The sequence below is a fragment of the Lacerta agilis genome, chromosome 4 (genome assembly GCF_009819535.1).
Source record: "Lacerta agilis isolate rLacAgi1 chromosome 4, rLacAgi1.pri, whole genome shotgun sequence".
NCBI lineage: Eukaryota > Metazoa > Chordata > Lepidosauria > Squamata > Lacertidae > Lacerta > Lacerta agilis.
Window position 1 is genome coordinate 52,931,752 of NC_046315.1, and position 26,293 is coordinate 52,958,044.

Below are 26,293 nucleotides of genomic sequence, written 5' to 3' on the forward strand. Positions count from 1 at the left end.
AGCAAGGTCAAGTGCATAAAATGTATTAAGGGATGGGTCTATACTTACCCAGAGGCCTGCCGAAGGCCACAGGAAGAGACGCTTGACCAGCACACACACACACACAGACGGTCACTAGTGAGTTAAGACTTATATACCTAGAAGTCCCCCAGAATGCAGGTGGAAACAGTGGTGGCTGGTGCCCATTGGGAATAATAGGGCGGAAAGCAGGGAGGCTGACAGTAGGTGGAGCCAGAACTGATGACAGGCGGAGTCAACTAATTCTAGTTTTCCCCTTTTCCTCCATCCCACAGAAATCTACACAAAGGGGACACTGATAGACTGAGGAGGAAGCTGTGCCACCCCACCTAAGCTGATTGTAAGTTAGAAGGCAATCAGGTGGGGACTGACTGTTGTTGAGGGGGCGGTGCCCCATTTGCCCTAATGGACCAACTTCCATGGGGTGGAAAGCTCCACTGGCACAGATGTTTCCCCAGAAGTATTCAAACTGTAGCGGGGGGTGGGGGGTGGGGCACACACATGTAAACTGACCCAACCTTTTCCTTTCTATGGGCTGCATTCAATGATTTTCTAGGAGAAATCAGGTATTATGCTGCACAACAGGGCTCTTTGTCCCGTCCCCTCCCCTCATTGCCCCCCCCCCCAATTGGCTCAGGGTGGGCTTTGGGAAAAGCCCCAGAACAGGCTGTGTGCTGAGGAGAAGGGAGATCATTCATCTGGCAAGCAGAAATGCTTCTACTGACAGAATGAGCTGCTTGGTGCTATGTTGAATTCCTCCCTCTCTGCATGTGTATCAAAATCATCCCAGCCACTTTTCTTTGCAATTTTCTTCTTGAACTACAGAGCTTGGTCTCACTGATAACTTTTCTATTTCACATGGAGTACTGAGTCAGGACTTTTTAATCATCAAAGCAAAAACAAAAGTGTAAGAAAAAGTATTTGGAGGGGCTGTTTTCCATTCCGTAAATGTCGCTTTTTCTAATACATTAAGAGAAAAAACAGAGAGCTAGTAAGATCCTCTTGTTGTACAAAGCCACCTCATGAGCTTACTGCTGGCCTTACCAATGGTTTCCATTGTATCCCTCTCTTCAATCAGAAGCTGAGCTCTGGGAATATCTATGTGCATTCTGAGCGTCTGCTGTTGCTTATTAAGTGTATCCGATGTCCTTGTATTTTTACTAGAAATCAGAACAACAACAACAAACCAAACAAAAAAAAAGGGCGGGGGGAAACAGGCATTAAAGTCGAATGAAGAAATTATCTAAATTCTTTTATTAGTTTAAAAGCAAAATAAATACTTTAGTCTCCTATTGCTATCAGTGGGGTGTTTAAATAAATGCTTTTCATTAGTTCTCCCATGTGTACATACAATATATTAGTCTAATGCTGAAGCTTAGAAAAACAGGAGCAACTGGAGAAAATAAGCCTTTCCCCTGGAGATTCTTTTTGAAAAATACAATCATAAACTCTTATTTCTCCCTTTCTTCCATGTCTTAAAGACAAGACTAAAAACCCCTTTGTTCAATCAGAGGAAAGGTGGGTTTTGTGGCATTGTATTCTTACCACATCTTGGCAATGACAAATATTAATCAACAGAGAAACTGGACATTTAAGAAGTTATTTATTTACACTTTTATATGGATTGCAGTAATTGCTTCTGGTTCGCTATTTTCCTTCAACGCACTCTGCTTTTTGTTCTGTTGACACTGCAATAATAAAATTTTAAGAAAGCAATCCAACCACTGTTCCTCTACTAATTCCCAGCATTGGGGGATAGAGATAAGAAACAATTAGTATATTATCACCAAAGCTATTATATTCTCATTTTAAAATGTGTGCACTAGAAAATTAGCCTTGGAATGAGTTATGAAGCTAAGAATTTTATACACCCCCCTCTCTATATTAGAGGTGCAAAGTAACCAACAGAATTGCTTTATATCTGTAGTTCTTGGAAGCAGTCTGATCTGTACCATCAATGAAGAAAAAAGAGAGGGTACTGTTATTTTTAATTGTTTGTTGAGAAAAATAGTAGGCTACCCCAATAGTCTAGCTCTGCTGCTTATGCGCTGCTCTCACAGCCAGAACTCTGAGAATGACAACCCACATAATAAAGAAAAGCAACTATGTTAATTTGCTTCAACATCCCAGTGCTGCTTGAAACTACTGTCTTTCTCTATTGGTGTGAGTTCATCTATCAGTCTTGACTCTCCCCTATGCCTTGTGTGGTGCATGCCTTTTTTTTCTTAAAAAAATAAACAAATAGAGCACCACAAAACAGTTTCTCTATTTTGTCCATTCTTTGTCTTACTACAGGGGTAAGGAAACCCTTCTCAGCCCAAGAGCAGGATCAAGAACTGGCCTACCCTCCCATGGGCCATTTTTGATAGGTGGGAGAGAATGCCAATTTTTCAATCACCTGGCAACAGGTGACAACTTCAAAGAGGTTTGCTGTCAGTATCAATTAGCTGACTGGTGCTGAAAGACCTTTGGAAGACCGTTTTCAGGTGCAGTCTAGATCCAAACCACTGCAAAGGGAAAAAAAATGTTCATTTGCAGGCACAGTTTGAGTCCAAGCCATGTCTGCAAATGGACAACTTCAAAGGGTCTCACCATCAGCAACAGTCAGTTGATTGGCACTGATAGTGAGCTCCTTGGTAAATGGATTGTCAGAGCCAATCAGCTGATTGGTGCTGACAGCATGCCTTCAAAGAGGTGCAGCTCTCTGTGAACCCTGCTTGCCAAGGAAGGATCAGGAATGCTCTTCAAGCTCCTGCTTGTTCCTTTGCAGCTGTGTCTTTATCTGCCCCATATGCAAGGCTCCATATGATGTCAGGTGTGAGCCCAGTGGGCATGCTTTGGGGGGAAAGGCTTTACAGGAACCTTGTCTGGCCTAATTAGCACAGAGGCTCCCCACTGATGTCTTATTAAAAACAACAACAAACAGAAATATCTTAAAAGATTTGCAAACCTGTTAGATGGATTTCAGGGGAAGAGGGGTGCATCTAAGATGTCACAGGCTTTAGGCAATCAACACTGTTCCTACTATAGCTGGCTTCTAGTGCAAATATGCAGAGCTATTCCTTCCTGTCCTACGCTATGAAATGCCCTCTCATCTGAGTTGCACTTTCACTGACTTTGATTTTTAATTGTTTTCTATGATTGAATTAGTGATGGTAACAATTATGTTGCTTTATTTATTGGATTAAACTGCATGAAATCCACCCTGGAATTGCTTGGAGAAGAGCAGACTAAAAATACATATATCAAACAAACAAAGAAATACCATACATGGTAATTTGAATCCATGCTCTTCAGCAGAACTAAACTAACCACATATCTATAACTTGGAAATGTATGTTGAAAATTCCTTAGAATATTTAAATAGGATGTTTCCTTAACACATGCTATGCATTTTAGAAAGGTCCCAGTCCTGATCTCAGGTTGATACTAACAAACTAACAAAATGTACACATTATTCTTACCTCATAAGCATTTCAGCCAGACTCTTTGCATCTAGGGAAAAATGGGAAAACTATTAACACTGCATAAATAGCTCATTACTACTGCATGTTTGTTCAATGAATCCATTTTTAAGCATTATTGTCTATTTAATATTATTTTTCCTGGTGATGGGGGACTGGATGTGGAAGAAGAAACTGAAACTTAATCCAGTTAAAATGGTAATACAGTACTGTTGGGTTGATCAAGAGTTACAATATACAGCCTTGATTGGATGGGGTTGCACTTCCCCTGAAGTTAAAGGTTTTCAGTTTGGGTCTGCACCTCACTCTTTCATTTCTTCTAGATGACCACGTGGCCACATGATTACCAGCTTCAGCTAGATGTCATGCCCTTTACTGGCAAAGGCTGACTTGGCCATGCCCACTCAATGCTGTAGAACTTCTAGATTCTATTGTAATATGCTTTATGTGGACCTGGCCTGCAAAAACCACATGGAGCCTTCAAATGGTAAAAAAAAGCATCAGCTTTTTGTCTGGGGCCAACCAGACAAAGTGTATTATTCTAGTTCTGTATGGTTTATGTTGGTTATCTATTAATTTCCAGACTCAATTGAAGGTACTGGTTCTTACCTTAAAGCAGGGATGGGGAAACTGCAGTCCTCCAGTTGCTCTTGGACTCCAACTCCCATCTTCTCTAGCCAGCATGACCAATGGTTGTAGTCAAAGACATCAGGAGGACCACAAGCCCCCCCATCTCTGCCTAAAAGTCCTCAACAGTTTGGGGGCTGAGTACTTTATGAACCATCTTCTCCCATGAACTCTGATCAACTTCTTAGGTCTCTCTCCAAATTCATTTCTCCTGACTGAAGCTTGGTGGATGAATACATAGAGTGGGGTCTTTTCAGTTCTGGAGCTGATGTTATAGAATGCTTTCCCAAGACAGCCCCTCCTAGCCCCATCTTTATGTCTCTTTTAACACCTCAGTGAGACATAGCTTTTTAGAGAAGAGTTTGGGGGAGGCCTATGACCACTGGACTAATTTTCATGCCACTACTTTTATTACTGATGTTGTTACGTTCTATTGGATTATTGGCTTGTTTTGGATAATTATTATGCTTAGGTATTATTGTTACTAACTACCAACACCACTACTACTTGCCAAGGAATATTTTTAATAAAGAGACACAGGAAATAATTTGGAACAAATAAAATAATGAGTGCATATTAGAAAATATATAATGCAACTTATTCAGAATAGCAACATATTAGCATGCTTGTGACAAAATAATCTGATATGAAAACTAACAATATACAGTATATCCTGAAAACGGCTACTGTCACACATCAGTTGCTGAATTTGCTCCATCTTTCTACTAATTTATCATGTTTGTAAAAATTAGATACTTTCTGAAGCATGCATGCAATGTATCTGAAACCCCCCCCCCCACGCACTGTATTTGAAAATTTTCTGTTCCTTAACCATTTCCTCCTGGGATTACTTCCTGCTTTATGAATCCATATCTAACACTTCTGATATCCGTAACAAGTTAGCATATGAGAGATGTCAGTGTTCCCCAAAAAACAAAAACCATTGTCCAAATTAATGTAACAGCAGCATAAAGGTGGTTGTTTCAACATCACTGCTTTTGTTGTCTTTGAAACTTAAGAATCGGGAATAACAACAGTTGGAGACAGAGTGCGAATTATGTACAACTGCATTATTGATAGGTAGTACAGTCGTACCTCGGGTTACGTACTTTTCGGGTTACGAACTCCCGTAACCCGGAAGTGTAACCCGCCGCGTGTGCGATCCGCATTCTGTGCGCTTCGCGCATGCGCAAAACACTTTTTCGGGTTACGTACAGCAACCCAGAACCAATTAAGTACGTAACCCGAGGTACGACTGTACCTCATTCTTATGACAAAAAAGAAACAAGATCTCCAATAGTAAAATATCTGATATTGCAAAGAAAACAAAATTCACCAATCTCTAAACTTCAAAAAATACTTGCCCATTATTTTTCTCTTTGTAAACATAAAGGACATACTGCTGTGCACTCTAGGCTCTCTTTTGCAGATCATTGTGCTGAAACATGCAGATGTTTAGGGCAGAGTTGGCAGGGCATACAACTTAAAGGACATGGGTACACAGCACAGTCCCAGTCACGCATTTAGAAAAGTGTGGGCGCGTCAACTGAAAAGGGATTTGGGGTTACAAGACAAGGAGAGTTCAATCTCCATTGAAACAAGTATGTACCGCAGTGCAGCAAATCAATAGACAATGTGTTGATGCTTATTTTAACCAGGTAAACTGGTTAAACTCAGCATGACCACCCAAGTGGTGGCCAGCCTGTGGCCATTCAGAAGTTGTTGGACTCCAGTTCTCACCAGCCCTAGCTAGCATGGCCGAGAATCAGGGATGCTGGGATCTGGAGCCCTAGAACAACTGGAGGGCCACAGGCTAGCCTTAACTGTTCTGTCTCACTCCCCTGGCAAAACTGGGGGCTCACACCATAGATACGCCCATGGCAAATAGTCACATTGTACGCTTCACTGAAATGCAATCTTCCTCTCAATAATGTTACCAGAGTGCAGTTAAATGGAGCCACATAGAAGCAGCAGCAATACTGCTGCTGTAACATACAAAATGGACACAACTTGTTACAAGCTTCTGACATCTCCTTAATCTATATATACAATCTCAGCTAGACATTCTCGGTGAGGTGACCAAAATACATGTAGGTGAGTAATGGGTGTCCATTCTTACCTCTGAGTCGCTTCAGTCTCTGTTCCCTCCTCCTCCTTCTCACAACCAGCAGAAGCACAAAAAGCAGCAAGACCCCAACCAAGATACAGGAAATGGTCACCAGCATCTTTAGCCCTTCATTGGTTGCCAGACCTTCCTCACTTTGGACAACTGACTTAATGAGTGGAGGGATTGTACCTGGAAACAGTGTCATGACATTAGATGCCTATCAATGAAGAGAAAAGGTTGGTTTTTAAGTGACTACGGTGTACAGAAGCTCACCTGTAAGAGGTTTGATTAATTAGGAAAGCTTCATCACTCTAACTTTTTATGGGCTATTTTAAGGCACACCTGTCAACTCTACCACTTCTAGTGAAGAGGCAAACTAGGAAATGTTAATTGCCTTGAAATAATGTTGCTCTTCTTTATAAGTTCTCTTCCAACAGATGCAAAGTGAAAAATGTACACCCTTGAATCAAACCAATTAAATTTCATGCAGAGGACAATTCTTGGCTTGTAATGCTCAGCTCTTCTATCTGAGGAGAGCATGACAAGCTCCTGAGATTTATATTCCTGGGCCAGGAAAAGTGATTTTCAGTGATATTACCAAGTCCCACCCTTCCTTGGAGTTATCAAGGCAAGAATAAAAAAGGATGAAAAATGGCAATTGAGAAGTTGCCGAAGAACCTGAATCTCTGCTATGAAGGCTTCTGGATATGCTTAGAATCTGCATTACCAATGAGAACTCTGGGAACTGTAGTTGTGTTTCCCCCCCCCTGTATTAGTTCCTCCTGGTTCACTGAACAAGGGGAGCACAGTTTCCAGAGTTCCCAATGGGAATGCAGATTCTGACAAAGCATGGCTTTTCAAGCACTTCCAGCCACCATTTCCATCCCATCCCCAATGACAATTTGGAAGTGCAGGAAAGGAGTAGAAAGCTGACACCAGGCCACTATCAGCTGAGCCAAACATCATAAGGTGATTGTAATGTTGGACTGTCTGAAATGGCTTGACAAATTTCCAGTTCTGAAGGCCCCCTGCTTTCTCAAAATTCATTGCCACCACCAGTTAAGAGAATGAAGCCTATCAGCTTGTGTCAAAGCACTTTGCAAAATGGCTCCTCTGCCATAACAAAAGAGCCTTGGAAAACCTGAACCTCTTTGCGCATCATCTTATTCTTTTCAAGGTAGATAATCTAAATTTGAACTGTTCCCTGTTTCATATTTAGTCTTGCAAGCGGATCCTTCAACACATTTGAACTAACAAGCATTGTCAAGATCAGAAATTGTAAATTGAATGTAATAATATGGTTTATTCCTCTTATTATATAAAGTCTGTCGTAGCTTCCCTATAAAATACCCAAAGCAACATATAATAAAGTGTTTAGAGCATTACAATATGACTAATTTTGGGGCATAACCCTTTCTTCTGTGACTGCTGCTGGTAATGTTCATGGAATAATCTCTCCTCCATTCATTCATTCTCCCTCTCTCTCTCCCTACCCCAGAGAGAGAGATTATTGCTGCATACCAGCCTTTATGTAGGAGAGGAAGTTGGCGCGCGTGCCCATTCCCTTACTGGATCCAGCCCTACCTCTCCTCCTGAGGGCTCCAGTTCTCAGGTTTTTCCTGCTCCTGGGTTCTTAGGAGGACAGCAAGAACTGGATCATTTCAGGGGACACAAGCACATCCTCACTCCTACAAAAAGGCTAATGATACCAGCAACACAATTCCAGATTACACAGTTTGAAAACTGCACTCTTTAAAAAAGAATGTCAGCCCTAAAACTCTGGTGACTGAGAACTGAATATAATAACTAAGAGATCTCAGTTATTTGCTGGGCATATATGGGAAGACAGGAGTGCCTGGTGTGCTCTGGTCCATGGGGTCATGAAGAGTCGGACACGACTAAACAACAAAATAACATATACAACATGTTTCCCCTAGAGCTGGGCTGATATTTCTCTCTCTCTCTCACACACACACACACACACATAAACAAAATAAAGACACCTAAGAATTTTCATTGGTGTGGGGAGCTCCCCCTGAACTGTTTGCAAGAAGAGATGTAACATTAAAGCGTTCACTCTCTCATACAGCTCCACACACCTTCCTTTTTCTTATGAGTGAAATTATTGGCAAACATTTCACTATATTGTGGAATAAATTGTGGTAAAGTTGACAGGGGCCACATAGCATTGCTTTGGGGACAAGAGTTAGTACCAGCTTCTCCAAGCCCTGCGTTGAGTTTAAATTCCCCAGGGAGGCTTCCTTGGTGCCTTTGTTACATATCTTTAGGCAACAGGCAAAGACACCCCTCCTCTCTCAGGCCTTTGTCTAGTTAAATAATGATGGCATTTTAAACTGGGGTGTGTGTGTTATTGTTTTCATTAGTTACTATGGTATGTATTTTTGTGTTTTTATATAGTAAACAGCTCTGTGATCCTCAGATGAAGGGTGTATTAAAAAATAAATAAAACATCCTGGTACAATGTGAATTGCTCGGATTTGTTTTGCTGGCACAGTGGGAGACATGGATTGAATGGGAAGCCTTCTCCTTCAACACTGGAACATTGCGCCAAATCAAGCTGTAATTTCACTGGAAAGCACAGCTATCAGAGAAGCCTGCCATAAATTTGTACAGCTCCTTGTGATCCCTCCTCCCCTCCATGTGACAAGAGGCAGATGGAATTTCAGACTGTAAACACCTTTACTGTTTTATCCTCTAGCTGCTACAGATGCCATATTGCAGCACACAAAATTAAATGGCTCTTAGATCATGTGAAATTAAATTATTTATGATCATTCTTCATTAGGCAGCAATTAAATGAATGCACTTACTCCCATCATAGTTGAGTGTTGCAAATTTGGCCTGTTTCTCTGCACAGCCGGCACTGTTACAGACCCTCATCTGTAGCTCATACCAGGTTGCCTCTTGAAGATCGTACACGATGTATGATTTGGTAAGAGATGTTCTCTGGGCTGTTGTCCACACTGTGGTGCCAAAGGGCCTGTATTCCAGAGTAAAGGAAGTGATTGGACAACCACCATCATTCCAGCCAATAAGGTTCAACCTTACTCGAGTGGTGTTAATACTGGCAAAGAGTTCTTGCTCCTTTGAAAACTGTGGCTCTGCAAGAAAATATACATGTAAATAGAAAGAGTTATAATAAATGGATAGCAAAACAGAGAGATTTTCATATTTTTCAGATGGAAGACACACATTTAACTTGCAAGATTTGAACAATAATTTCTTTTTTTTAATCCTTATATATGAATTAAAAAGTCAGCTATCTGTACTTCCTTATCTGCCAATATTTCTCCTTTTTCAGGTCACCACAGATTTTATGGTGCAGAGATGTGCTGGTATGGGAATGATGGGGTCGTTGATAACATCCAAGAGGCACTGTTTGCCTTGTGTCTTCCAGCATTGGCTTCAGTGTGCAATCTCAGAGATGCGCCTCAGCATCCCTTGAAATATTGCAGAAGTTGCCGGGATGCAAAATTCTACAACTGTTCACTGCAAGCAAATGCTTCACTTAAAAAAATTAATAAAATGGTAACGTCTCTGCTTACGCAGTGGATCTTTGGCTGCAATGCAAATCCACTGTGGGTTGTAATCCATCACTTGAAGAATAATGTTATAAGGAAGTAAGTGATACTGGGTCTATGATAATAAATAATGGCTGTTGTATATTCGTTTCAATCTGTATGTGGGCTTTTAGCAAGGCTATATATTCTGGTCTAACAGGACAACTTTGATTCTTGCATCAGAAGCTGCAAAGTTGCTTGTGTGGTTGATCTGTGTCTTTGAAAACAGAGAAGTGTTTGGCGTGCCTTGCTTAGGTAACCAAGGGAATCCTGTTAGAACAGAGGAGACAACTACCGTGAGCTCCCTGTAGCCAAGAGCTTTTGCTTATTCTGTTTCTGTTTCTCAAAGGTTGACCTTATAGTGACTCTAATCATGAATGCACTAGGACATTCAGGTTTACCAAAGTCAGCAGAAAGAGGCCACACAGAGGTATGTGCTTCCATTTCTAAGCAGGAGTAGCTGAGGTGTATGGACAAGGCCTAGTTTATGTGGCACACATACATCACGTTTGCAGCAGACTATCGCAAGTTGTTCAAGCCAATGACTGATACCTGCACTCTTGGTCCCCCCCCCCCCGCCCACAATGAAGTTTCACTGGATTTATGCATGAAAAGAGGGCTGAGGTGGAAGCTCAGAATTGGCCCCAATTCAACTGCTGCTCACCCAAACCCTCTGCTGTCTGAAAGCATCTACCAATCATTTGTTGAGCTACAGGTGACATGCTGGCTCAGCCATTTACTCTAAATGGTTTCTCCAGGATGAAGCAATCAGTTTCAGAGTTTACATCTCTGATGGCTCCCTATATCCAAGAGTGCTACTTTTGAAAGGGAACCAAGAGGATGCAGTTAAGCAAGGATTCCAGTTAGGATCTTCAGCATTCTGCCTGAATTTCTATCTATATGATTTGACCTTAACATTTTAGTTTGGGCCAGCAACAACAAAAAAATCAAAAGTTTTGAACAGAACCTAGGGGCCACTGTAGGACTGCTGATATTAGGGTTGTTGGTTTTGTTTCCAAAACTTAGCTTCTTTCTCCACTTTTCCCACACTCAGCATTCTTTTCATATTCACAATCAGAATTAAGAAAGCATTTAGACTATTATACAAAAGTGAAGAAGTTGCATAAAGAGCACTGATTCAAAAATGTTTGGTAACTTTGAGAGCCCTGGAAACTGTCTTCATTTTTTTCTAATATGAACTTTGGGAGTGGGACCACCAACGTGGCAAAATATCCAACCGTTAAAAGGATTTCAAGACTGAACAAGCAAACTGAAAGTGTCAGACCACAAGACACTACAAAGCCAATTCCCTTGCAGTACTACATAATGTATGACACAGATAAGTGGCTATTGACCTATTTTTGAATCTAAATCATGCAACTATCACTTGTTTTAGAATAAAGACACACTACGATTTCAGGTACCTTTCCCAAGTGTTTTGGCTTCTATGATTTCACTGATGCGTCCTGGTCCCACTCCATTCTGAGCAGTCAGTGTGAACTTGTACCACGTTCCACACTTCAACGTCTCCAAGCGGTAGGAACGTTCACTGGGGCTAATAGGGAAACTGCCCCACTGCTCGCTGTTATCCTCCGAATACTGCAGTATATAACCTGCCAAAGATGCAAAGATATTGGAATTAGAGTAGATGGTCAAAAGGTGTAAGGAATAAATGAATCATAGGAAGTTTCTACATTAGAGTATTAGGGGTCTCCAAATCTATTCTCGACTTGCCTACATGGTAACGTTTCTGGACTGAGACAATCTCCTTTGCAGCCAGAGACCAAGAATGTTCCTGATCTCTGGTGCAAAGGATGGTTATCTTTCTAGAGACCAGGAAAGGTACAGTGAGGCCAAGATGATAATTTTATTCTACATTGGATAGATTGGTGCTTGTCTTGTCTTTAATGGATCAGATCCAGACTATGCTAGTCATACTTTAGTCCCACTGAAATAAATGGGACTGAGGTTAGACATTACTAACTGGTATTGTGTGTTTCAATGGGACAAACAGCCTGATTCCCCCGGCTGAAGGTACACAGGGGCCCACAGTGGGTCCCCATAGGAAGTAGGCATGCCAGTAATTTGGGCATGTGACCTACCACACATAACTCAATGTGCAAGGTGCCACACATCCAAAATAACTGCATCACTGATTTTCCAAGTGATTGTATGGCTCAGAGACATTGCAGGGGCAGATGACATTGCAGGGGCAGATATTAAACTACTGGGAATAGAACAGAGTACATTTTTACAGAGACTACTAGGTTGCCCCCAGGGACCCCTGTTTCTGTCCTTTGGGCAAAAGCAGGTTGCTGTCCACTGAAGTAGGTAAAAGGTAAAGGGACCCCTGACCATTAGGTCCAGTCGTGTCCGACTCTGGGGTTGCGGCGCACATCTCGCGTTACTGGCGCCTCTTACCAGAAGAACAGCTGCTAAATTAAGTATATAATTTTAAGCAAAAGGGGAAGTCATACTGACATACAAAGTCCATTACAGAGTTATAGTCAGCTAGAATCAGTTTAGATCCACTTAGATAAAAAAAAAAAATCTAATGGGAAGGTTATATGAAGACTAAGCTGGAGGAGACTTGAGGTAGTTACAACAATCAAAAATTTCCAAATGGTATCACTCCCCCCCCCAAAAAAAACAACAACCATCAAATATCTAACTATCTAGAGGAACTAACAGTATTTCCTCTATGGCGGACTTTTAAAAAGAACTATAGAATAATAATATTTTTTTATTTATACCCCGCCCATTTGGCTGGCTTTCCCCAGCCGCTCTGGGAGGCTTCCAGCAGAATATTAAAATACAATGATTCATCAAATATTAAAAGCTTCCCTAAACAGGGCTGCCTTCAGATGTCTTCTAAAAGTCTGATAGTTGTTTATTTCTATGACATCTGATGGGAGGACGTTCCACAGGGAGGGCGCCACTACTGAGAAGGCCCTCTGCCTGGTTCCCTGTAATTTCGCTTCTCGCAGTGAGGGAACCGCCAGAAGGCCCCCGGCGCTGGATCTATGCCTCCAGATTCTGCCCTCTGCCATGTTGGAAGGCAGATACAGACAGATAACATAACTTCCCCACATATTTGCACCTGTAATTTAAAACAGGTGGAGAATGTAAATCACTATGTAATGAAATTTCCCAAAGGACTGCTGAGAAAAATTCTGTCTCATTTAACAACCTATTCTGACCAAGACATTATCCGTTTTCTCTTAGAAGATGCTTACCCATACATAACACCACAAGAATTAGTGCAGAGTGGCAGATTTTGTCTGAGAATTGTAAGCATGTGTTCAGTTCAATTTTAGTTTAAACTGGGCTTTACTCGATTGTGCCATAAGTTTTAAATAATCCTATTTCATTTTTCATTATTGTGTTGTCTATTTTTATTTGACTGTTGATATATCGGATATTCTTGGAGTATATTTTAAAGTTGTTGAGGCCAACGTCTAGTGCAATAAATTTAATGATGATCACTTGTACACAACAGCCTCATCTCCAATAGTCACTGCTAGGCAGGAGGCCTGGATAACCTACCACTGCTTTCTCCTACACAGAGCTACCATACTGGTGACCCACTGCTAGGTATCAAGCAAGAATGTGTGAATCACTTCTTTGCAATAAAACATTAGCACTGAAAAATGGACCTGGATACTGTTACCTCGAATAGAGCTGCCACCATTATCTCCAGGGATCCAGGAAAGAGTGATTGAGGAAGATGTGGTTTTGGACACAGTAAGTCTCGGCTGGTCTGGCGGAACTAGACAGAAGTAGTTAACAATTAGTGCATGACTTCAAAGTATTCATAAAGACATCTATTGAAGAATTGTTTGGGGCTGGGGATAAAAAAAAAGCAAATCGTATCTGTCAGCGTGTCTGTTAATTTGACATCTCCAGCTAAGACTAAAAGACAAGTTCTCTTTTTCTTAGATATGTAAATACTATATAATTTTATCTGTCATTTCTTAACCTTAACTTTGCCTTTGCCTTTCCTATCACTACAATTCCTGAACAATCTCCTTCCAAGAAGCAGGGGAAACATATTTCCACCCCCACCCCCCATTTATTACTTGAGGAAACACTGTACACCACTGTCACAAATCACTAATGGGGCACAGCAACACAGCAACATTTCTGGTGATGTTCAGTGAAATTGCCAGAAAACTGACCATCGGTGCTAGTCAGGCCCAAACCAGGGGGGGGGGACGGGGGGCGGGAAGGGGTGTCATATGGGCCACTTGGCCCGGGCCTCTGATTCCAAAAGGGGTCTCGGTCAGCATATTCACAATCGCTCACCATTATTTAAATTTAAATGTAAATACTTAAAACAATCCTTTTCCCTATTGTATATCTATATTTCCCATTCTGTCTTTATATGCAGATACGGTTCAAGCCTTGAAATCCCCAGGGTAAAATAAAAGGAGGGGGGCACATTATCTACCTGGCCCGGGCCTCTGCCTGGCTCTGCAAGGGCCTGGTGCTAGTGTCAAGTAGCAGCTAAAAAATAATAATCACTGAAACTTTGTCCCCCTACCCCCTGAGAGCCCTGCTCTCTTGCAGAGTAGGAAACCATGTCACATTGCTATATTTTGTTGCAGGTCCCACTTGTAATGAGCACCAAATTCATAACCTAAGATTAATCAGGGTGTTAAATTTCATTCTCCGGAGTATCCTCAGTAATGTAAGAGGAATTACTGGAACAATAATCAAAGTGCTGTAAACTCACAAATAGTCACAATTTAAAAAAAATAGCTTTCTTACCTTGCACCTGCAAATTCAAAATGATTTCATCTGATCCCCAGTTGTTGGTGGCTACACAGCTGTAATATCCCGAATCCTCTGCTTTCACAGTACGGATGACAAAGCTGCCATTACTAAAGATGCTTCTTCGCCCATCAATCATCACTAGACTGGGTGTCCCGTTACTACCTCACAGGAAACAAAATTCATACATTAAAGAGGTTACAACCAACATTACTCAGGAGTGGCAATTTATAAAAGCGCAGGGAAAAAGCAATTGCCAAGCAAGAATGTCTCCTAGTTCTATAACAGGGTTAGCCAATGGGGTGCCACTCCCATCAGCTCTAGCCTGTGCCCCAAAGGTCAAAGATGACGGAAGCTGTAGCCCCCCAACAACTGGGAAGTGTCTCATTGGCTACTTGTTTTAGAGGTTGATAAAATTCATAAAGGGCATTTGAGTGTTTTCCACGGCAGGACATCTATAATGAAGAATATTTTGCAAAATATGCTGGTAACAAACAATGGCTCGCTCCTACCGGAGGCAGTGATGGCAACCAACTTGGATGGCTCTGAAAGAGGATTGGAGGAGAGGGCTGTCGATGGCTACTAGCTATGATAGCTGTGCTCTGCCTCTCCAGCTAGAGGCAGCCATGCTTCCAAATACCAGTTGCTGGAAACCATGGGAGGGGGAGTGCTCTTGTGCTCTTGTGCTCTTGTTCTGCTCCCTGGTTTCCCACAGGCCTCTAGTTGGCCAACATGAGAACAGGATGCTGGACTAGATGGGTCATTGGCCTGATCTGGCAGGCTCTTCTTATGTTCTAGCTTCTTCCCACCCGCCTCTTTTGGGAAATGAGTCAGGGGAGAGAAGGTTCTGACCTTCTCAAGCCACTTACAGTTTATAGAGGGGAAGTGTGGGATTTAGGGCTAGGGGCTGCGTGTTTTGAGGTTAGTAACCCCACACACCATAGTTTCAGGAGCAAGGAAAGGAAAAAAATGACACTCTTTTCATTTTACAATTCCCAGAACTGCACACACACTGCTAACCCCCTCCCTCAAAAAAAAACAAACCCCTATACAGCTATAAAATGCTCAGGTTTCATGCTAACAGTTCTCTATTGCTATCACAGTAAAGGAACAGGGTGGGGAAGAGGTGTCCTTTATCCCATTCCTGTTGCTGAAATCGCAACCCCCCCCCCCAAGAAGCCTGTTCTTTTACAGAGTAGGAACTCACTGCATACTGCAACATGCTGTAGCAGGTCCCATTTGCAATCACCCGCTCTTCCACTGCCACCCTCCTCACACAAAGTTGCTGGTTACCTTTCTTTCATCCATTTGACTGTAGGAGCAGGGTCTCCAACAGCCTTACAAGGCAGGATGATGTCTTTCATCCATGGGGTTGTTACTGTGCCACTGAAGGTCAGAATTCTGGCTGGAGCTGAGGAGTGAATCAGAAAAAAAGGATTAAAATGCAGTGGTGTGGCACTATATTCTTCAGAGGTGTGGCCCGGTGTGTGTGTGCATGCGTGCGCGCGCACGCACCAGGAGAAATTTAATATTTAAAGCAAAAGTTAAAATGCTTCTGGCTACAAGTATATGAGGCAAATTAACTTCAACCAACATTATCAGGCGGCTTAAAGGAACACACAGAAAATACGATCAATGTCTACAGTTGAGATGGCAGGGGAGGGAAAGGACCCTGAAGGTAGCTGTGGTGGGAGGGGATCCCATTTAATTCCCGATCCCCTTGTTCTGTACTGAAAGGAATCTGTGAAGATTGCACATATGCTTATGGTAAGTGGCCTTCAAGTATGGTGCATTTCAGTTGACATCAAAAGTACTCAACTAGCAGCGTCCTTGTCCATTCCCTGCCCTCATTTGCCAACATTCCATAGAATCATAGAATTCTAGGACCCCCAATGACCATCTAGTCCAGCCCCTTGCAATGCATTTATCTCTCTGTCCTTCCATGTCCTTTGAAGCAACATAGCAGGAAGAGATGAAAAGTAACCCATGGGTGGCACTGAACTTAGTTTTAGTCAGAGCAAGCCCACTGAAATCAATGGAAGTGACTAATGTATCGTCCACACTTCCTCTTGTCCCGTGCCTAGAAAGCATGGCTCCCATGGGTTTTCCGCTTGCCCTGCTCCTTTCCTAGGGAAAACACACACTTTAGCTTTAAATCAGAATGAATGGCAATCTGCAGAAATCCCGACTGCTGTTCGCTCCAATTGAGCACAAACAAGCATTTTTTCCTGGGCGAAAGAAGAGGGACAAGAGGAAGTGCTGGATAAGCCCTAAGTTAGGTCCATCAATTGCAATAGGTTTACCCTGAGTAAAACTCAGTCGAATACCACCCCATGTCATGTGTCCCTGCTCCCTTCCTCCTCATTTTTCCTGTTTCTAAATCTACTGGGCTTTTTGTTGTTGTCCCTTGTTGTTGTTGTTGTTGTTCAGTCGTTCAGTCGTGTCCGACTCTTCGTGACCCCATGGACCAGAGCACGCCAGGCACGCCTATCCTTCACTGCCTCCCGCAGTTTGGCCAAACTCATGTTAGTAGCTTCGAGAATACTGTCCAACCATCTCATCCTTTGTCGTCCCCTTCTCCTTGTGCCCTCCATCTTTCCCAACATCAGGGTCTTTTCCAGGGAGTCTTCTCTTCTCATGAGGTGGCCAAAGTACTGGAGCCTCAACTTCAGGATCTGTCCTTCTAGTGAGCACTCAGGGCCGATTTCCTTGAGAATGGATAGGTTTGATCTTCTTGCAGTCCATGGGACTCTCAAGAGTCTCCTCCAGCACCATAATTCAAAAGCATCAATTCTTCGGCGATCAGCCTTCTTGATGGTCCAGCTCTCACTTCCGTACATTACTACTGGGAAAACCATAGCTTTAACTATACGGACCTTTGTTGGCAAGGTGATGTCTTTGCTTTTTAAGATGCTGTCTAGGTTTGTCATTGCTTTTCTCCCAAGAAGCAGGCGTCTTCTAATTTCGTGACTGCTGTCACCATCTGCAGTGATCATGGAACCCAAGAAAGTGAAATCTCTTACTGCCTCCATTTCTTCCCCTTCTATTTGCCAGGAGGTGATGGGACCAGTGGCCATGATCTTAGTTTTCTTGATGTTGAGCTTCAGACCATATTTTGCGCTCTCCTCTTTTACCCTCATTAAAAGGTTCTTCAATTCCTCCTCACTTTCTGCCATCAAGGTTGTATCATCAGCATATCTGAGGTTGTTGATATTTTTTCCGGCAATCTTAATTCCGGTTTGGGATTCATCCAGCCCAGCCTTTCGCATGATGAATTCTGCATATAAGTTAAATAAGCCGGGAGACAATATACAGCCTTGTCGTACTCCTTTCCCAATTTTGAACCAATCAGTTATTCCATATCCAGTTCTAACTGTAGCTTCTTGTCCCACATACAGATTTCTCAGGAGACGGATGAGGTGATCAGGCACTCCCATTTCTTTAAGAACTTTCCATAGTTTGCTGTGGTCGACACAGTCAAATGCTTTTGCGTAGTCAATGAAGCAGAAGTAGATGTTTTTCTGGAACTCTCTAGCTTTCTCCATAATCCAGCGCATGTTTGCAATTTGGTCTCTGGTTCCTCTGCCCCTTCGAAAACCAGCTTGCACTTCTGGGAGTTCTCGGTCCACGTACTGCTTAAGCCTGCCTTGTTGTCCCTTATAGCACAATAATACAGCATTGACTTTGCATTCCAGACCACCCTATCCACTGTCCAAATCCATAAATAGAAAGGAAGGAAAGGGTGGAGAGGGAAGGGATAGCAGCCATAATTGCTATGTTCCATCTCCATGGTCAGAGGCATAACTGGATAACTGAATCGCAAGTGGGCAGAGTGCTGTTGTGCTCATGTCCAGCTTGCAGGCTTCCCACAGGCATCTGATTGGCCATTGTGAGAACAGGATGCTGGACTAGATGGGCCACTGGCCTGATCCAGCAGTCTCATCTTATGTTCTTAAGAGGGGCAAAAGAAAGCTGTGAGGGATGGGAGGGAGCAGTTGGCAGCATCACAACCACAGCCCCATCTGCATGTCATAATCACATCTACAGTTTATACAAAGAGTTCCAGGAATTTCTTCCAGATTAGGTCACCTTTGTCCAAAGCTTTTGTGCTTGCCAAATAAAAACTTCTCTTTGATTCTCAGTTCTAGCATATATTTTTATTCTTCCGAGACCTGCTCAGGATTTCCAGTCTTGTGATACTATTTTGCTAACCATTTGCAAATATTTGCAGTGTTTTGGAGCAGAGATTGTCTTGTTATTGGTTTTATTATTATATATGTTGTTTGGGGAGTCTTTTTGGCTGAAAAGTGGCATATTTCCCCCCAAATAAACATATTTTTGTTCATGAAGTATGCACATCTGTGCAAAACTGTGTAAAACAACATTTCCTGTTATGGTTATCTGCTCTACTTCTGAAGTTTTCCCTTCTTTGCTCCGCAACAAATCAGTACAAACAACACATTTTTACTTAACTTCTAACAGGTGGCAATACCAACAAAATCCTTTGCAAAATGTTTTGATTTTTAAATCTGTATTTTTGATACTCTGACAGAGGATGGGTAGCTACAGAAAAATGATGGTAGTTCCTTTTCTACAGTGACAGGAAACGTTCCTAGGACAAGGCAGATTTTGACAGTTCACTCAGCCTGCATTTAAGCTTCTGTAAATGAAAATAAGTGAATTGTGAACTGCCAAGAAATTTACATGTGAGAATGACATCTGACAAAAGAAGCAGTGATGTTGTGGCACACCAGTAGTGAAACCGAGGCAGCTGTGAGAAAAGCCAGAACACTTTATGCTTCTCTTCCGACCTGAAGGCACAACAAGTATTATAGCATGTGAGACAGAACTTCTGCTAGTTGACTGGAAGGGACCAATCCACAGCTCATTAAGCAGCTGACACTGGACATTTGACACAGCCGCTCCCAAGGGGCTTAGCAAAAGCAATGCCTAAATCAGGAAACTCGAGTTTCTCACAAACAAGGACATAAGCGTATTGGTACATTCCTACATAAGCTCTTGGAGAATTAAAATCTTAGCTGTGGGTGAAGAGTAGTACTGCCACCGTACATAACTCACAAGTTGCCGACCATTATGCCAAGTTGATTCTGATTCATATGGGTTAGGCAGGAGAGAGCTTAATAATGAGCCCCAGTTCAGATGAGACACAAAGTCAAGACCTCCAGATGTTGCTGAATTGCAATTCCCATCATCCCTGGCCATTGGCCATGCTTGCTGGGGGCTGATGGGAGTTGTAGTTCAGCAACTTCTGAAGAGCCAGAGGTTCCCCATGCATAGGCTAAGCCAGACCTTTGCTTAGCTTGGTGCACAGCAAAAAGGATCCAGGAAGAGCAAAGCCGCTCCCCAGGTGTTTAAGACTTGTTTAAAACAAAAAACTGAGCTCACTAGTGTGCAGACAACAGCTGGAGTTGCTTATTCAATTATTCAACAGGAAGTACCCTAAGGAAAAACTCGGTTCCAACCATTTCTCCCTGCCTTGGACATCTGAATGCCTCATTCCTTTCTTTATCCGAACACTGTCCATAACTGAAGAAAGAATCCACCTGAACAGCAGCAGCAACAAAAAATCTAAATTCAAAGCTAAGTCTTCAGATGCTTGGTGAACATCTGCAACTTTTCCTATAGATCATGTGAATATTTGAATAGTCTGGACCCGTTGTATTCAGATTTCAGTGTTGCTACACTCAAGGCATGTCTGCACTCCCTCTTGTGTCTGCTGAGCTACACATAAGCTGTTTAATGTGCATCAGAGGGGATTTCCCCTAGGAATTATATGGAAGCCTGCCCTCTTTTCCGCCAACCAGCCCTGAGCTGAGCCTGCTGGCACTCTGCTAGACACAACATAAAGTGCCAAGCCATTGCTAATAATGGGAGGCCCATCTGGGCCTCACATATGGGCATTTGATAGTCTGCCACTGTCAATGCCTCCTGGGTAGAACCTACACCTGGAAACCCACGAGGTGCAGAAGGGCCTTTTGCTATTGACATTGCCAATGTGTGCTGCAGTGAATCCAGCACATTGATCAAGCACCAGGGTGAAGGAAGAGCACCCAAATATATACAAATCTGTTCACATGCAGCTCTGTGTGCATAGGAGAGGATGGGCTGTCCTTCAAAAAGCCTTCCTTTATTCCATCCATTAATGTAATTATTATGCTTTATATACATTTTGTTAGGTATAACTGTTTAATTGTACACTGAAATGGAATGTAACACTGTATGTCTACTGTTAAATGCACAGCATGGAAACTTCCTCTGTAGCTAAACAAAGGAGTTGCAGAGAACCTACCAGGTTGCAAATTAACTTAGAATGTTTATTGATTTTCACAAATTACAAGATAGATTATACGTATAGCATTCAGGTAACGGAAGAAATGGGGAAATGATCAAAGAAGCAGTTTAACAAACAGATAAGCCAGACCCGCTCTGAGGAAGACAGAAGTCTATTGGGAAATATCAGTAATTGGGAATTAAGAACATGGTGGCATGGGTTTTCTTTTAAGAACTTATGGATTTATGGATGGATGGATATTTTTCCTTTTGTTATTATTTTATTATTTTTGTTAATTGTGTGTGTGTGTTTGTTAAGTAAGAAAACTAATAAAAAGCATATAAAAAGAAAAAAGGAAATTAACTTAGAACGTATCTCTGCTACTCTGCCATGAGGTGTTTAACTTTAGATCACATGGGGAAGATTCATTTGCAAATCTCCATTTTGTATGAGTTGGACTTCAGTTTTTGTTCTCAATCCTAGAAGAAAGGATGTGTGTTAATGATCTCTCACATGGAGAACACAGCCTCAGGCTGGAATGCAGGCTGTGGTAGAGACAGAGCTATGTTTTCAGTTCTGTTTGGAGTAATTTAATATTCCTAAGATGCTGTACCTGGACAAGCATATGATGTTATGCAACTATTTGAATGTAACATCATTGTTCTGAGTGTCTGTTTTCTGTTAGTAAAGCTTTGGAACCATATTTTTGGTCTGGACAATTCTTATTTCAAGGAGAGCCCATTTTTATCCTTCCCTTTTCTTCCTAAAACACAATATTAAGAACCACAATGCATTAACAAGCAATGTGCAAAATTAAGAATGCTGATTAGAAATAGCAGTTAATATGGAAGGAGAGACTACAGGCCAGGAATCCATTTTACACCAATTAGGCAAATGTGAGAACAGGCATTAGCATCGAATGTAACTGGAATGCTTAATCTCGGTGGGTTTTTATCCTGTCCAAATAATATTTAAAACGAAAATCTTACATAGCAATCCTTGGAGAGCAAAGGAAAATGGCTTCAGGAAGCTGTTAGTGGACCACTGGGATCAATAAAGGGGAGGAAAGGAAGAACATTATTCTATGAGCTATATGATCATCCTGACGTCGTGGTGCTCATGGCATCTTCAAGAGAAGCCTCGGATTCTCAAGAGGATTGTTCTAGTAAAAAATTTAATTAAAGTCACACACAAAAAAAATAAGTTCTGTTGATCAAAAGGAAGAGGAGTAAATGAAGCCTAGCTAATGAAATTACATTATATTGCTAGCAGATACTAGTGAGGCTCCAGGAGCACAAGGCTCCAGATAGTTCTTAAGTGCCATCAAAAGAAACCTGCTTGTTTCTGTCTCAAGGGCAAAATGGCCTGCTCAGTTTTGCATCACTCTGCGCTAGCAAACATTGTCAACATATATCCAGATGTTATCTCAGCAACCATGAAGGCTAGAAGCTTCATTTCCCCTTAAAACGGTGATTCTCAGGACCCAGAACCCTGGTATTTATAATAGCTGCCATTCTCTATGGCAGGGTTGGCCAACTCCCAAGAGACTGCAATCTACTCACAGAGTTAAAAACTGGCAGTGATCTACCCCCTTTTGGGGGGTTCAGGTCAAAGTTGGTAAGCTTTTTTTAGGAAGCAGGAAGGCCCATTTGGGGAGGGGGTTGGGTCAAAGTTGTTGAGTTTTTTCAGGGAGGAGGTAAAATGTTGAGCTTTTTTTAGGGGAGCCACAGTTGTTCAGCTTATTTTGGGGAGCCAATGATCTACCAGTGATCTATCGCAGATGTCCAGTGATCTACCAGTAGATCACGATCTACCTGTTGGACATGCCTGCTCTATGGTATGTGTCAATCTGAGTTCTTTGCTCTGTAAGGGTCTTTTAGCTGTGCAGAGAGATGGGCGGATCAGTCTCTTTCTGGCCCATGTCCATTTCACATGGGCTCAATGATTAATTCATTCCACCCTGGTTTTGAATTGATTTTAAAAAAACAAATAAATCCATATTTAGATACACATTTAAGTACACATTTTGTGATTAAATATGTATCTCATTGCACTTACTTCTAAATGCCTTTTCTTGTAAGATAATAATTTTCAAGGCACTGTGGTACATTTTTGAGCTAGGAAATGTATCACAACATTTGGAAAAGTATAATTACATTATACATCTGTGTAACTAGCCTAGGAAATGTGAATAAAGTTGGTTTGTTTTAAAATGTTCCTCCATACCCAACAGATCTGCTTGCCAGACAATGCCATAATCCACTTTCACCTTTAACATTGTAATGTTTCAGTGGGAGATTGTGCAGATGCTGTGCCTGCCCCCTGCTCTCCAGACCTTTCCACCCACCCGATCCTTTGAGACAAGATTAAAAGTCCTGTTTGGTTGGGGGGGGGGGGGCAAGATCTGAACAGGAGGCATGGCTACCTCCCATTTCCCACTGCATTGTTAATACTGCATTTTAAGTCCATTCCTTTGGACTGCAACCCACTGTGATCTACAAATAAGTAATTCTAAGTAATTTAGGCTACAGTTCAAATCTCACTTACCTGGGAGTAAGTCCCATTCAGTTCAATAGGGCTTACCCCTGATTTGGTTAGGACTACAGCCCAAATGGCCTTTTCATCTCTTCCAGTGCCAAAAATCTGCTATGTTGTATGCTATCCATTTATGTCAAGTAGACTCCTCACCTTTAGCAAATGGTTCCACGGTGATAATTTCACTGCTATTGCCTCGCCCTGCAGCAGTCACAGCCACCACCCAGACACTGTATTGTCGATTCCGACTCAGATTTGGGATTCTGTAGGAAAATGAGTCAGGAGTAGCTTCGAACTCGCTGATTACCTGCCACAGGAGAAACAAACATTCCCAAACTAAGCTAAACGATGTACACGTAACAGTCAATAGTCTTTACCTATTAAGCACTACAGATTGGAGAAAGTAATGTATTTATAATATTTAAACTTGGTACTTCTTCAGAATAAGAGCTCAGGATGGGAGGCAATAAAACTAATTTGAAAACCAAAGATCCATTAAACAGTAAGAGCAGGTAAAAATTAAAATTTTTACATCAGCTATAAAACTATAGAGCAGCAACTATTTAAAAAATCTGAAGTTGAACCATTTCCAGAGAATGCTTGAGCAAATAACCATGTCTCAAGCAGGCATACAAACAAACAAACAAACAAACAAACAAACAGTAGTTTGCAGCAGCTGTAGCTCAGAGACAAAAGCATTCCACAACCAGGGTGTCAACCCCATAGAGCACCCTCTCTTGCACCCCCACATTGTATATAACTCCTGGAAGCAGCGTACTGAGAAGGGTCTCTCTGGCAGATCCTAACCTCCAAGCAAGACATTATAGGAAAAGATGCTCCTTCAAAATCCAGCATATTCATTCTGGTCCTCAGTCATTCAGGGCTTTTTATATCATCGCCAACACCTTGAATTCAGACCAGAAGTGTATTGACAGTCAGGGCCATTCTTTCAGAACCAGTGTGATGTGGTTCAGACTGGCTGATTGGCGTAACAACCTGGTTTCTGCATTTTACACTGGGTGTGGCTTTCAAGTTATCTTCATGAGCATCCACATGCATGGGAGGGTATCAGAGCATGGATGAGTGTGGCAGGTGAGGGGCAGGTACATGCCTGGGTTTGCTCTTTTGATAGGTTGCTTGAGCTGTTGTGACTGGCTTTTCGTTATTATTTTTTAGTGGCTTGCTACTTTTTAAATTTATGCACTTCAAATCCAGCATCCCCTAAGCTTTGTATCTTCACTTTGTTTTATGCCACCATTTTTTTTGGGGGGGGTGTCACAGTTTTTGCCTGTTTATATCACTTCTAGTTATCTTGATAAATCAGAGGCAATAGATAGGCAGAAAACCACAAACACTGGCAGCTCTCCAAAGGCTGTAACGTCCTTCAGAATAGAGAGCCAGGACACATCCCGGCATCAGCACCAATGCCCATCCTGTTGTGCACCCTAACAGTCTAGACACTCAGTCTGGGGAACCTGAGTGAGCAGATTCTGGAGGGGTTACTGCTTCTTGGCCCATATAGCTCCCCACCCACCCTCTCACAGTCCCATCCCGAGACCAGATCATACTGTGGTGGGGGAAAAAAGGGGATCCCTATCTATCCCTAGCAACAAAGACACAACACAGGTGACAAAACCATGGTCTTTATTGATGAGCATGTGGCTTGGAAGAGATCCTGGAAAGCAAAGACGAACACAGGTCAGTTTGCTAAATGGTCGACCCAGCAGGACTTCTGTGTGATGGGCATTGGTTTGAGAGCGTTCTTTACGGCATCAGCTCCACGTTAGGCCCACCCTTCGCCTGTTGCATAACGATCTGCCGAGGAGCTTGCAAGGATACAGGAGCTTGTCTGAGCAACGTTAACCTCATGATAGGAATGGATGGAAGCTTCCTGGTTGCTGCTGCAAGTTGCAGGGCAGGTCTCCCTTGTGGTCTGCATGGAACGGGGTATATCCTGGTCTGTGAAGAGCAAGGGGAGACAGGCAGAGCAACAGTCAGCATTTGAGGCACATAGTCCCCAAACCACCATGTAGGTGTTTGTGGAGAAATGAGAGAGGAGGGTGGGTGGAGCCACCAGTGTCAGTCAGTGCCGATGCCCCAGCCCGGAGGCTCCAGAGACAGTGATTGTACATACCCATTACCCTTTGAGGATTGCAGGGAAACCATGTGTCCAACTGCATGGAACCATGCTGTTTGTTCTGCTCCATGCACCTGGGCTGTGATCCTGTAATGCAGGAGTGCTTCTGAATCTTTAGCCAGCAGTGGCAATGATCTGGCATTTGCCAACAGACAGCTTACCTGTATGCGAGGATGCGTGTCTTCCTTGGGTGTGGGACACACTGCTCTCCACTGTTGGGAAGGAACAATGTGTTAGAACAATGCAGTTCAGACAAGACTCAGAGTAGGAAAAAAGGTGCAGTCTGCATTCCCACTTCCCTTGCTTACCTGTGTGGCATTTGAGTTGTTCCAAGTGCAGCTGGTTCTTGAAGTCCCCCAAGGACCTGTTAAAGAGTTCTAGGAAGAGAAGCTTTAGCCTTGTCCTCACGTTCCCAGGCTGCTTTGTGCAAAGAATTATTGCTAATACTTCCATAATTTCCAATTGTATTAATTATGGTTGCAAAATGAGCTCCTTCCATTTTACAAAATTGGTGTACTGCTTACTTGAACAAAAGACCACTGAATGGCTTACAAAAGGAATAAAAGAGCTGCCTATTTTAATAAAGTATCCTCTTCAACCAGACAAAAACATAAAAATAGAATAACCTCGATGAATGCTGACGAAGACTACTCTACGTATTGTTTAGCAGTGGACAAAGTAGTAGGGTGGAGGTAATTACCAGACCTTCCTGTGAGTGAGTCACTGCTGTTTAGTGGGAGGGGTGGGGTGGGGAGGGCA

The 26,293-nt window shown here is 42.4% G+C and overlaps 1 protein-coding gene across 3 annotated transcripts in view; it reads right to left on the bottom strand.

Moving 5' to 3' along the window:
- The window catches only part of DSCAM (DS cell adhesion molecule), a 325,361-nt gene that overhangs the window by 31,819 nt on the left and 267,249 nt on the right, over positions 1 to 26,293 (bottom strand). The window contains exons 21-29 of one of the 3 annotated variants that reach the window (XM_033147052.1): positions 23,551 to 23,704; positions 15,864 to 15,981; positions 14,568 to 14,731; positions 13,468 to 13,566; positions 11,222 to 11,410; positions 9,048 to 9,338; positions 6,229 to 6,405; positions 3,483 to 3,513; positions 1,063 to 1,178 (exon numbers count right to left, since the gene is read on the bottom strand). In XM_033147052.1, the coding sequence (XP_033002943.1) occupies positions 1,063 to 1,178; positions 3,483 to 3,513; positions 6,229 to 6,405; positions 9,048 to 9,338; positions 11,222 to 11,410; positions 13,468 to 13,566; positions 14,568 to 14,731; positions 15,864 to 15,981; positions 23,551 to 23,704 (1,339 nt within the window). Of the gene's footprint in view, positions 1 to 1,062; positions 1,179 to 3,482; positions 3,514 to 6,228; positions 6,434 to 9,047; positions 9,339 to 11,221; positions 11,411 to 13,467; positions 13,567 to 14,567; positions 14,736 to 15,863; positions 15,982 to 23,550; positions 23,705 to 26,293 lie in introns of those variants that run through there. The other 2 variants (XM_033147053.1, XM_033147054.1) reach the window with 2 other exon arrangements.